This window comes from Arachis ipaensis, chromosome B05 (genome assembly GCF_000816755.2).
Source record: "Arachis ipaensis cultivar K30076 chromosome B05, Araip1.1, whole genome shotgun sequence".
NCBI classification, from domain to species: Eukaryota; Viridiplantae; Streptophyta; class Magnoliopsida; order Fabales; family Fabaceae; genus Arachis; species Arachis ipaensis.
This window is the reverse complement of record NC_029789.2, coordinates 135,760,576-135,773,126: the sequence shown is the minus strand read 5'-3', so window position 1 is coordinate 135,773,126 and position 12,551 is coordinate 135,760,576. Positions and strand designations below refer to the sequence as shown.

Here is a 12,551-nt window from a genome sequence, read left to right as displayed (position 1 = left end):
CTAACTTGTGCACAATTTCGGAGTTATGTCAAGGATTAACGAAGACAGAAAAGTCTTTAACATATCTTTTGATTGATCGTTTGATTCGCTTGGTATTAACTCTCCCTGTTTCAACTGCTACAACTGAGAGATCTTTTTCAGCTATGAATATTGTGAAGAATAGACTCAGAAATAAAATGGAAGATGAATTTCTTGCTAATTGTCTTTTGATTTACATTGAGAAGAAGATTGCTGAAAGATTTGACACCGATTCTTTATCGATGAATTTTATGATATGAAAAATCGACGTGTACCACTTCGTTAGTAAAAGTATGCATATTTTGTTTGTACTTTAAATATATATTCTCTATCGGTATATTTTTGTAATGCATCTTACATTATAATTTATTTGCATATTTTTTTAATTTTATATGTTATTGGCCCCCATGATAACATTTCTGGATCTGTCCCTGGAGACGACAATAACAAAAGAGGCAACGTCCACAGAAGGTTTGTCTTCTACAATTCTTTTCATCTTTTATTATTTCTCTGTAAATTAACAAATTATTATTTTATTTCTTTTGAGTTACTTAAACAATTACAAAATACTGTTTTTTATTGGCAGTGCAGTATGAACTGATCTTGAAGAAAACAAAATCATTCCACTATCAGAATCTTGGAGAACGAGAAACCAATGGATCTTTAGACTATAAGACTGAATATTACTCAAAGACTAACAATTAACAATTGAAAATACATGTTTATCACAATTTCAAACACAAGAGCCTACTTATATATACATGAGATCAACATAACTCTGCAGAAGCTACCAGAGTTAGTTAGGGACTTCTAATTACTTCTTGATACTTTCTTGATCTACACACTTGTCGTCAGCTTTAATACCCTCTCCCTCAAGTTCAAGTTGGATTTTGGAACATTCCTGAGCTTGAGTTTAAGTCTCGCAAATGTTGTTGATGATAAAGGCTTTGTCAAAATATCAACAATTTGTTCAACTCCATAAATAATGTGCACCACTTGCAAGCTCTTGTTTTGAACTTTTACTCTAACAAATTAAATGTCTAGCCGAACATGTTTTGTTTTATCATGAAATACTATATTTTCGATTAATAGAACAGTACTCAAGTTATCAAAGAATATAGTTGGAGAAGTGGACAACTTTATATTATGTAAGAGGTTCTACACCCAAGTGATTTTTGCTTCACACGCTGCAAGGCTAAGAAATTCTACTTCGGTGGAAGACTATGAAATGGTAGTTTGCTAACTACAAGACCATGAAGTTAAATTAGTACCAAGATAAACACAGTAATCTGAAACTGACCTCCTATCCTCCAAGTTCCCAGTCCAATCCGAATTGTAAAGCTTAAATCTGGTCTTATAATAGTGACATATTAAAGGGTACCAACCACAGAACTAAAGAAGTGTCAGATTTTGCAAATTATTCTATAATTTTACTAAATTTTTAATTAAGTTTTTATACTTTTTTTTTCTTTTCAATTGGGTCCTTATACCATATTAGATTTTGTAATTAAATTTTTGTCGTGATAAAAATATTTGAATTAACAGAATATTCTGTTAAACAAAATGAATATACCTAACACTACTTGAATGAATATTATATTTTATTTAACAGAATATTCAGTTGATTCTAATATTTTTGTGACGGCAAAAACTTAATTATAAAATTTGATATGGTATAGAGATTTAATTGAAAAAAAAAAATATATAGAGCTAATTAAAAGAATCACTCTCTTGGGAATTGTTTTAATCCATAGAGAGATTTATTTAACTTGCATACATGAGTTTCAGCCTCTTGAGTAAAGCCAACAGGTTGATACATATAAATTGTTTCATTTAAATCTCCATTCAATAATGTACTATTGAAATCAAATCGCCTAATATCCCAATTGTTAGATAAAGTTATACTAAGAATGATTCTAATAGTTATAGATCCAATTGCAGGAGAGAAAACATGTTCAAATAAAATCAACGCCTTCAGATCCATGAAAGCCTTGTGCCACCAATCTGGCATTATATTTTTTAACCTTAACATTGTGAGGTCTTTTAATGGTAAAGATCTATTTACATACAACAATTTTAGCATTTTCAGGTTTTGGCACAAGATTCTATGTCTTAGTTCTAGTTAAAGCATTAAATTCCTCAAGCATGGCTTCTTTCCAGCAATGAGGAATTGTTAATGCAGTAGTAGCAGATTTAGGAGGAAGCTCAGTTTGTTGTTCATGACTAACACTAGTAGTGAGAGCTTTTGGTTTTAGATGACCAATTATAGACCAATTTTGGTTTTAGATGATGACAAGAATATTGAAGAATCTGGAGTCACATGATGTGAAACTCCAGTATTACGATACCAACTTGAAAGCCACAGAAGATAGGATAGCCATGAATGTAGTTGGGTGGTGAAATGATGGTGTAGGAGGTGGAGGTGTGGTTGTAGAGTTGATGTTTAGTGTAGAAGTATAGGTGTTGACAGATTTTGCATACTGAGAAGTTTGTAAAACTTGTGTAGGATGGAGGAGGAATCGATGGATTAAATTGATTGAAGCAGTGACAAGCAGTGTGGCAAAAACGGCCAAGTGAATGAAGAAAAAACTGCCTCCATGATTAAATCTTCTTGAGAGTTCCTCCTCTATCCCTTCTTCCAGAGAATCCTCTACCAGGATTTGGTAATGCAGGGAAGGAGCTTTGTGTAAAGTTAGCTTGGATCATAAAGGAATCTGTCTTTCAAAACTTTTCTAACATATCCTCAAAAATCATAATTTGTGTTTCAACCTCACAAAGACTAAACAATTCACGTTTTGAATTCACCATGTGTATGAGCATTTGGTAATCCTCATTCAAACTTTCAAAGAGTCCATTAACATGTTCTTCAACTGTAAGGGGTGATTCCAAAGCTGCTAAAGAATCTGCTATGTCTTTTATCTTAAAATTGTAGCCAGATGTCGATAAACCTTGTTCTTGATAGTCTTGATTTGTGTTGAGTTGCTTGACATGGTATTTGGTAGATTGAGCAAAGTAATCTTCAATTTAGTCCCAAATTTCATGGCTGAAAGAGATTTCAACCATTTTGCTTTTGAATTCTGCATTCATAGAAGCCAAGAAATAGGATTGCAGATTGTAGTTATCTTGTAACTACTATTTATATCAATAAGATTCAACACCATTTTGTTGATCCTTAGGGCTTGCAAATCTTGGAGGAGCTCGATCTTTCTATATATGATCCCCCAAGTCTTGACCTCGAATAACTGCAATTTCTTATTGTTGTCACGTTAATTTTGTGATTGCTTTCACCAAGCTTGTCACTGATAGGGTTGAAAGGACGAGAATTGAAGAACTGAGGTAAGAAAGAAAAGTTGTTGGGGCTACTTACAACATTATGATAAGCTGAAGAATTGCCAGAATCTGAATCTATAGAATGCTCAGGAGTAGTGTTGCATGATGAATCATCCATGACTATGATAACCGTGAGGCTCTAGATACCACATATAGAAGTTCTATAAGGATTGCTTAGAGATGAAGAAAACTGCAGCAACAATATGAACTGATCTTGAAGAAACTGAATCATTCCACTATCAAAATCTTGGAGAATAAGAAACCAATGGATCTTAACAGTATAAAACTGAATATTACTCAATTACTGACAATTAATAATTGAATACAAGTCTACCACAATTTCAAACACAAGAGCCTACTTATATATACAATATGAAGAGACCAACATAATTCTGTAGGAGCTACCAGAGTTGGTTAAGGACTTCTAACTACTTCTTGATACTTTCTTGATATGCACACGTGATACATTCTTAAAGGAGTGGAAGAATGTGAGAGGCTGGAATTGGGAGGCAAAATGGTGGCGGTGAAGGTGATGTGACCAGAAACGAAACGATGAAAAATGGGCAAGCTGATGCAGGAGGAGGTTTAGAGTCACTACAATATTTTTTGTCTAAGACAATCCTTATTTGGGACAACACTTGGAAAAAATTGCCTTAAATAGGCAAAAATAACATTCACTAGGAGTTTCATTTGAACATGGTAAGGAACAATATATTAATTTGTGGTTTCGGATAGGATTGTTGATTCAACTTGCTATTTGGTCACAGGTGAGTATGGTTGGACAACAAACATGGAGAGGGTTATGCAGGATCAAGCCTTGAGAGATAACGGCATGACTGACTACATGTATGTCTAGCTAATAATGACATTATGGAAGAACTGAGGAAGAGAACAGAAGCTGATGAACCGGAGAAAAGAACAAAGACAGAAGAAAAAACATGTATTCTTTTAGTTGAAGTTCATGAGAAAGCATATATTTTTTTTGTTAGTTATGTGTAATTTGATTTGAATTGACACTGTAAGTGTATATTTAAAATTTATTTAGTTAAATTTAAAATAATTTTTTAATTTAATATATATGCAATATATTAGTTTATCTTCTTTTATTTATTAAATTTAGTTTAAATAACTAAATTTTATTAGAATGCTCTATATATCTTTTTAAAAAGAAAATCTTAAATAAATATTGTTTTAAATATCTAAAAAAGTAATATAGAAAAATTTAGAAAAAAGGACAAATAGGTCCCTGACTTTTTGCCCCGTGGACATTTTTGTCCCTAAGCATTTGAAAATACTTTTAAATCCCCGAGCTTAGCAAATATTGGACGGATGAGTCCCTCCGTGGAATTGCCTCCGCCGGACCCGTCGGAGAAGTCTGATCTAGCTCCCGTGAGGATGACGTGGGACACCTGGTTGACAGCTGGACTGCTGAGTGGAAAGCTCCATTCGAAAATTGGACAATGAAGTCTCTGTACCACTAAACTACGTCGTTTTGCCATCCTACCCTTACAAAGTCCGTTACAATACCCATTACACCCATATCTCCCTTTCTGAATTACAATTAACCCTAAGGAATACCAACGATCATCATACTCTGTTTCTCCCTCCAAAAAGATCACTACCCAGGCCAAGACGTTCGCCGTGTGGAGTGGCTGTCGAAGCGGCGTCCATTCATTGCTGAGGGTAGGGAGCTTAGGTGGATTAAGAATGACAAAGAGAGAGTGAGGATGGGATGCATGGATGATGAGTGTCCGTGGCTGGTTCATTTATCATACAACAAGTCTCTGCAATACTACCTGGTTAAGACTTACAAAAATGACCATACATGTGCAAGGGACATGGGAAGTAATGCGGCTTGTCAACATTGGATTAGCTTAAAGGTTGAGAAGAGAATGAATACACAGCCTCATATGAGGACAAATGAGGCTATTGACTTTCTCAGAGAAGAATTCTCACTCACTGCACATCCAAAAATGGTTTACAGAGCAGTTAGAAAGGCAAGAGAGAGAATCATGGGTAATGAGAGGGAGCAATATAGTAATGTTAGAGATTATTTGTTTGAGATATTAAGAAGCAATCCAGGGTCTAGGACAGAGTTGTCTGTCACTCCTATACCTCAATCCCCCCTGTTTTTGAAAAGCTTTACATATGTTTAGAAGCATGCAAACAGGGGTTCAAAAGTGGGTGTAGGCCATTGATACATCTTGATGGCTATTTTCTGAAGACTTATTATGGTGGACAACTCCTCATAGCAGTGGCCCAGGATGCCAATAACCAATTTTACGTGGTTGCCTATGGAGTAGCTAAGTCTGAAACTAAGGAATCCTGGAAGTGGTTCTTGACTCTACTCGAAGAGGATTTGGGGGATGTGCAGACTCATGGTTGGAACTTTATGTCCGACCAACAAAAGGTAAACTTCATAATTACTTAGTGTTAATGAATACTATGTTATTTCTTAATACATCTATCCACCTGCTGCTTTAGTTAGTATGAATGAGTGCTTTAGTTAGTATGAATGTGTGCTTTAGTTAGTATGAATCAGTGCTGTTTTAGTTGATAAGAATTAGTGTTGTTTTAGTTAATATGAATGCACTACTGCTGTGTTACTATGACTATACTACTGCTATGTTACTATGTTACTATGAATGCACTATTGCTGTGTTACTTTGAATGCACAACTGCTGTTTAAGGTTAATATGTTGTTGAATACTAGTTTGGTTAACAAAGATGGTATGATGATTGAATGGTTACTTGATTTATTTGTTAAACTGATATGCAGGGACTGCTACCTGCTTTGAAGGCAGTTATGCCAAATGCCCATCACCAGAACTGTGTGATGCACATTTGAAAAAATTTTATCAACCGGTTTAAGGATCTCTATATTCGGGAGGTGGTTTGGGACTGTGCTAAATGCACCACCATACCAGAATTTAAGGAGCAAATGGAAAAACTCAAGCGAATCAACCAGGGTGCATGGGAATATCTATCGAAATTTGAGCCAGCAACTTGGGTGAAGGCCTACTTCTCACATGGACCAAAAGTGGACAACCTCACAAATAACATGTGTGAGGTATTCAACTCGAAGATTGTAAACTACAGAAGCAAGCCTATTCTCACAATGTGTGAAGAAATTAGGTGCTATCTGATGCAGAGGATGGTCAAGCATAAGCAGTTGCTACAAAAATGTTTCTGGGAAGCTCGCACCTGTTCAGCAGAAGAGGCTAGATCGTCTTATTAGGCCCAGCAACAAGTGGGTTGCAGAGTGGACAGGTGACGAAGAACGAAAGAGATTCGAAGTGAGTCGTAAGACAACAAAGGTGGATGTGGATCTCATCAAGCAAACCTGCTCATGCAACAAATGGCAGCTGACTGGTTAGTTTTAATAGCATTGTTAAATCTGTTCTGATTTACTTGGTTTTAATAGCATTGTTAATAGCATTGGTTTACTTGCTCTGTTATAGGCATGCCCTGTATCCATGCAGTGGCAGCAATCAGGAAAAAACATGATCAACCTGAAGAATATGTGCACCCATGGTTATGCATGGAGTCAATCCATAAGACATATGCATATTCCATTCAGCCGGTGCCTAGTCAGGAATTTTGGACACGGAATGAGTATTCGAGACCAGATCCTCCCATCATAAAGAGACCAATTGGCAGACCAAAGGTACACAACAGACAAAAGGATCCGGCTGAACCTATGATGCAGCAAGGTGCCAAGCTTAAGAGATCCTTTAAGGTAACTTGTAGTAAATGTGGGTCAGAGGGACATAATTACAAGACATGCAAGGGTGCCCCATCTAACCCCAACTGGAAACTTAAGACCAAGAAGTCGAAGAAAGGTGGGACAAGTCAGTCATTAGTTGTCCTTCCACTATCACAGTCAGCACCACAAGATGATGTTAGTATTGTATTTATTCTTAGTAATATGCTATATTGGTGTATGTCTATTGTTAGTTAGATATTTCAGGATTCATATAGTAATGAGTAACAGTGGTCAACTTAAACTTACAGGATGTCCCTAACACCCAAAGTGCTGCATCTACCCAGGCTGCATCTAGCCAGGCTCCAGATGTAAGTATACTATATAATTGCGTTATCTTAACCCTTTAAACTGTATTTATCCTAAGTCTCATGAATACTGTCTTATGTATCACAACTAGGTTCCAACTACTGTGCTAGCAACACCAAACCCTGTAACACCAGCTCCCGTGACAGACCAACCCCAGCCAGGTCGTGTAACTAGACGTACACCATTTAGGCCTCCACTCCAAGTTTCATCCACAGCTCACGAAATATTTCAACCAAAAACTTCGAAGATCAGGCCCAAACAGAAGATATTTAGGCCGCCTGCCCCACTTTGCGCCACTTCACTCCCACCTCCAAGTCAGCTTGCACCGCCACAGCCTCAACCATCTCAAGTCAGGCCAGGACCGAGTACAGTAGCTTCCAAGGAGACAATGGCAGCAGCAAGCACAGCAACAACAAGACTGTTCAAATTCATTCCTAATCCACCATCTATCAATCCAAAGACATGAAGAAATATGACATTTGGGCAGCCCACTATGCCTTGTAATAGCATTTAGGAAAGTTGAATGTGACAACAATATTTTTTTTTTTTGGGAGAATTAGTGTCTTTTTGAAGAAGCTCTTAGGCTTTTATAAACTGTTGCAATCTTGTTAGGTGTTTGAAGCTTACTTTTGTGATGTTAAGCTTCATAATACTATACACTTGAGCAGATTTGTTCTCTTTGGACAGCTTTTAGAAAATGTGCCTGTTGCAAAGATGTTTACCAAACTTTCAATATATGTTATGTGGTTAAGTATACAACTTTTATGCCTACTTCACTCAATCATTCAAGGCTTCTTCACATATTGACAACATAATTTCAACACCCTATTGATATCATAGCTTTAACTGCATTTAGATAGATAATAGGATACAAATCTTCCCTAAAGATCATGTTTCAATACACAAAAAAAACCAGGATCAAGACATTTTCCAACTCTAATTTCTAAAATTCAATGCTCAGTGACTACATACATAAAATGCAGCCACAACAGCACATACAACAATAACAACACAACAAGTTAAGGGGTATTTTTTCTTCTCCAGCACAATAACCTTCTCCTCCAGAATAGCAATCCCATGATGAAATCCCTCATCCTCTTCAACAACTTCTGGCTCTTTCTCAACCAGAGGTCTTTTATCGAGGATGCAACTACTGTGACCAATTCTAGCAAGATGCTCATCCACCCAAAGAAAAAACTTGTAGTGCGGTTGGTTACCCTGTCAAATTTCCAAAAATAAGACACCATATAAAACCATTCCAACAGAACAAAATTCACAGGTTTCTTATCTTACCTTATAGAATGGGCAACCCAGGAAGACTCTCTTTGGGTTCCTAATCGTCCTCGACATATACATTATCGCATAAACTCCACAGAAGCATCTCTGGGCGACATCGTCCTTCAGGTCTCCGTCGTAAAGAACATAAGGGTCTGAGCTTGAAGCAGAATCTTCCTCTCTTACTCCCCTGTGGCTTCTTCTCGACGTTGTTGATGCTCCATTAGCAGCCATGGTTGATGAACGTTGAGCTCCTCACCACTGGCCTCGAGCAAGAAGGGCAATCAATTTAAGAATTAGGGTAGGATGGCAAAACAACATAGTTTAGTGGTGCAGGGACTTCATTGTCCAATTTTCGAATGGAGCTTTCCACTCAGCAGTCCAGCTGTCAACCAGGCGTTCCACGTCATCCTCACGGGAGTCAGATCAGACTTCTCCGACGGGTCCGGCGGAGGCAATTCCACGGAGGGACTCATCCGTCCAATATTTGCTAAGGTCGGGGATTTAAAAGTATTTTCAAATGCTCAAGGACGAAAATGTCCACGGAACAAAAGGTTAGAGACCTATTTGTCCTTTTCTCAAAAATTTAAATAAGTGCTATTTTAAGTATTAAAAAAAGACAATATTTTGCACATATTTTTATATTAGCTAAAGGACAACTCGTAAAAAGTGTTGCAATAAAGTAATTCACCAGGCGATGTTTTTGAAAATTCTAACACAATCTTTACTCAAAGCTGTTTTATATAAAAGAAAATACAAGGTTCTTTAAAGATTGTTACGAAAAAAATTCTATTTGATGTAAAAAAATATTGTCTTAAATTAAAAGTAACGAACTTATAGTCAACCCCTAAATGTTACGTTTGGTCGACAAGCGTTGCTTTTGATTAAAAACATCACTTTTCATGTATTTAGACAATATTTTTAAAGGATTGTCTCAAGACTCTCAACCTAAATTTGTTATAGTGGGTGCCGATGAAAGAGATAAGAGTGAAGGTTTGAGTATTCTGCAAAGTGAGGAGGGGACATAGTTATTTTGGACACTAGATAAAGTTGCTATCGAATTATTTTTCAACGCAAAATAAATCTAAGGAAATAAAATTTTCTAACATACAGTTGAATAAAGATATTACATATTAGTCAATTTACAAATGGAAGATGCATGCAGACTTTCCACAACAAGTAACATATACTCCTCCAAACTAATTAAGCTTGAACTTATTCTTAATCATTTCTCTCATCAAATATATGTGTGTTTTTATTAATGAACAAATTAAAATAATTGAGCTATTGATAAGGATCTAAGATAAACCAAAATAAAAATAAATAAATTAAATTGAATGAAATAAAATTATTCTATTTTTTTAAATAATTTGTGCAATTTTATTTGTATGCTATAATTCCATCGTAAAATCTAAAGGTGTACATGGGTCGAGTAAAGTCAGATTCGTCTTGATCCAGACTCGACCCTAAATAATAATCAAGATTATTTTTTAGATTTTTACCCGACTCTAAATCTGGTGAAATTTTACTACTTTCGTGTTACACTAAACTGGATCTAAACCGATGAAATCCGGGTCTTCATAAATTTTATATCGAAAAATTATGATGCACTATACTTATTTATAAAGGAGAAAAAAATATATTTGTTATCGAAAAAATTGATATCCATATTTAAACTTGAATTTATTCATAAATTCTAATTTTATACTTTTTTGATCTATTTTATAATTTAACAAATGTGATTAAAAATAAAACAATAAACTTATAATTAATATAACATAATATTAAAATTAACTTAAAGCATATATACATTTTTTAGTCCTTTTAATTAAGGTGCACATAGATCAAATAAAATTAAGTTTGTTTTTATCTGGATCCGATCCTAAATAATGACCAGATCTATTTTTGATACCCTTATCCGATTTTAGACCCGATAAAATCATATCAAATTAACTTTTAAAGTGTTCAAAGTCCAGACTAAGCCTTCAAATCAGACCAGACCATATACACCCTTAGTAAAATCATAGAAAAATTTTCATTTATCAAAACTTGATTGCTCTAATAATAATAATTTAAAAGATATTTATACTCTCTAAATTAGGTTAAAAAGAAATCCAAGTCCATCATTATATAAAATCTAATTTATTTACCAAATAAAATTATATTAAAATATTTGAAATTAAATCATTGATATAAACAAATGATTCTGGTGCTTGATTCTGCAACTACGATTTTCTTGAATCTTGCTGCATTCCAAGAGGTCTCAAGCTCACTAGTATGCTGCTATGCTACTCTTATCTCAAAAATAAAGTTGCTGATCCATGATTGGGAAGTTTGTAACTTTGTATCTTTTAGATTTATCGAAAAAAAGTCTCTTTTTCTAATTTTATGATAAAATCAAAATGTGAATAAATAAAGTTGAATAATTTTTTTTGTTGTATTTAAAATTGGATAGAAAGTTGAGTGTTTTTCTTTGATTTAATTTTTATATTATATATAGTGTTGATAAGTTAAATTAAGCGAGTCTTTTTTTTTTATCAAAAGATTAAATAAAAATGCAATAAATTTTTGTTTATTCAATTTTAATCTATTTTTTTATTTTAATTTATTTTTTATTTAATTTTAGTCTTTGTATTTTTGTTTATCTTTTATTTTTGTATCATTTAATATCAAATTTCAGGTATGAAATTAATTCTTGTTAATCTATGTTTGTTTTTTTTTATTCTACTAAAAAAAATTGTACGTCTTTTTCATTTGTTTTTCCTGTGTTCTTGAATATTAAAAGAAAATTACAAAAACGACCCACGTCTTCGTAAGTCTTACTAGCTTTGTTCCTACTTCCTGATAATTGCCTTTTGTCAGTTTATTAAATCGCATCCCTCCTTCTCCATTTCCTTTTCCTCCTTCTTCTTTTTATTATTATTTTTTTTAAATTTGCGCAGGATCTTCTTCTTGCCTTCTTCTTCTCTTCCTTCTTCTTTTTCTTTTTTCAAATTTGCACACGCAAGTTCTTCTTCTCTCCTCTTCCTCCTCGTTCTCCTCTTCTTTTTCCAATGTTGCGTCTTCTTCTTTTTCTTTTCCTTTTTCATTATCGTCATCACCAATAACACCAAAATATTTTTCTAACATCTTTATTAGTTTTGATTTTCTATGATGCCATCATTAAATAATTTTGGTTCATTCTTAGTTTATTTCGATTCATTTGTATGTTAATTGAGATTCAATTGATGCTGCTGATACGTATTGACTAAATTTTTTATTCTTTAAGTAATTTTTAACTGTTTGTTTAAATCGGAATCGAATTCGGTTCATTTGTGAATTGAGTTAGGTTCATTTGATACTACTTTTAAGTATTCACCAAATCTGATATTTTTTAAGAAATTCGGTTCATCTCTTAGTTTAATTAAGTTCATTTGTATGCAGAAATAAATTGAAATGTATTTTTTTGCTGATTGAATATTTATCACTTTTTGTTCAAATTTGAACCGAATTTGATTCATTTGTGAATTGAATTAGGTTCACTTGATACTATGTTACTTCTTAAAAAATTCGGTTCATTTCTTAGTTTAATTGAGTTCATTTGCATGCAGAAATGAATTAAAAATGTTCTTTTCTTACTTATTGAATGTTTATCACTTTTTGTTCAAATCTGAACCAAATTCAGTTTATTTGTGAATTGAGTTAGATTCATTTGATACTACTATTAAGTACTCACCAAATTTGAATCAAATTTGGTTCATTTCTAGATCCAAATGAACCTCAATTAAAAGGAGGAAAAGAGAAAACACACCAACAACAGTAACAATAAAAGAATGACGATTGAGAGAAAACACGCGAAAAAGAAGAAGAAACGCGA

The 12,551-nt window shown here is 34.1% G+C and overlaps 1 protein-coding gene across 1 annotated transcript; it reads left to right on the top strand.

Moving 5' to 3' along the window:
* On the top strand, positions 4,678-6,196 carry LOC107641235. Its single transcript, XM_016344734.1, has 4 exons — positions 4,678-4,780; positions 4,963-5,390; positions 5,519-5,758; positions 6,128-6,196. The coding sequence occupies exons 1-4, from the start codon at positions 4,678-4,680 to the stop codon at positions 6,194-6,196; spliced, it is 840 nt and encodes a 279-aa protein (XP_016200220.1).

What these genes read in the sequence shown, in the direction of transcription:
- LOC107641235 (XM_016344734.1), top strand. Translation starts at nt 4,678, where the DNA reads ATGAGTCCCTCCGTGGAATTGCCTCCGCCGGACCCGTCGGAGAAGTCT. An exon ending in GTTGACAGCTGGACTGCTGA is followed by an intron (nt 4,781 to 4,962) that starts GTGGAAAGCTCC and finishes CCCTCCAAAAAG; the next exon opens with ATCACTACCCAGGCCAAGAC. An exon ending in TTATGTCCGACCAACAAAAG is followed by an intron (nt 5,759 to 6,127) that starts GTAAACTTCATA and finishes ACTGATATGCAG; the next exon opens with GGACTGCTACCTGCTTTGAA.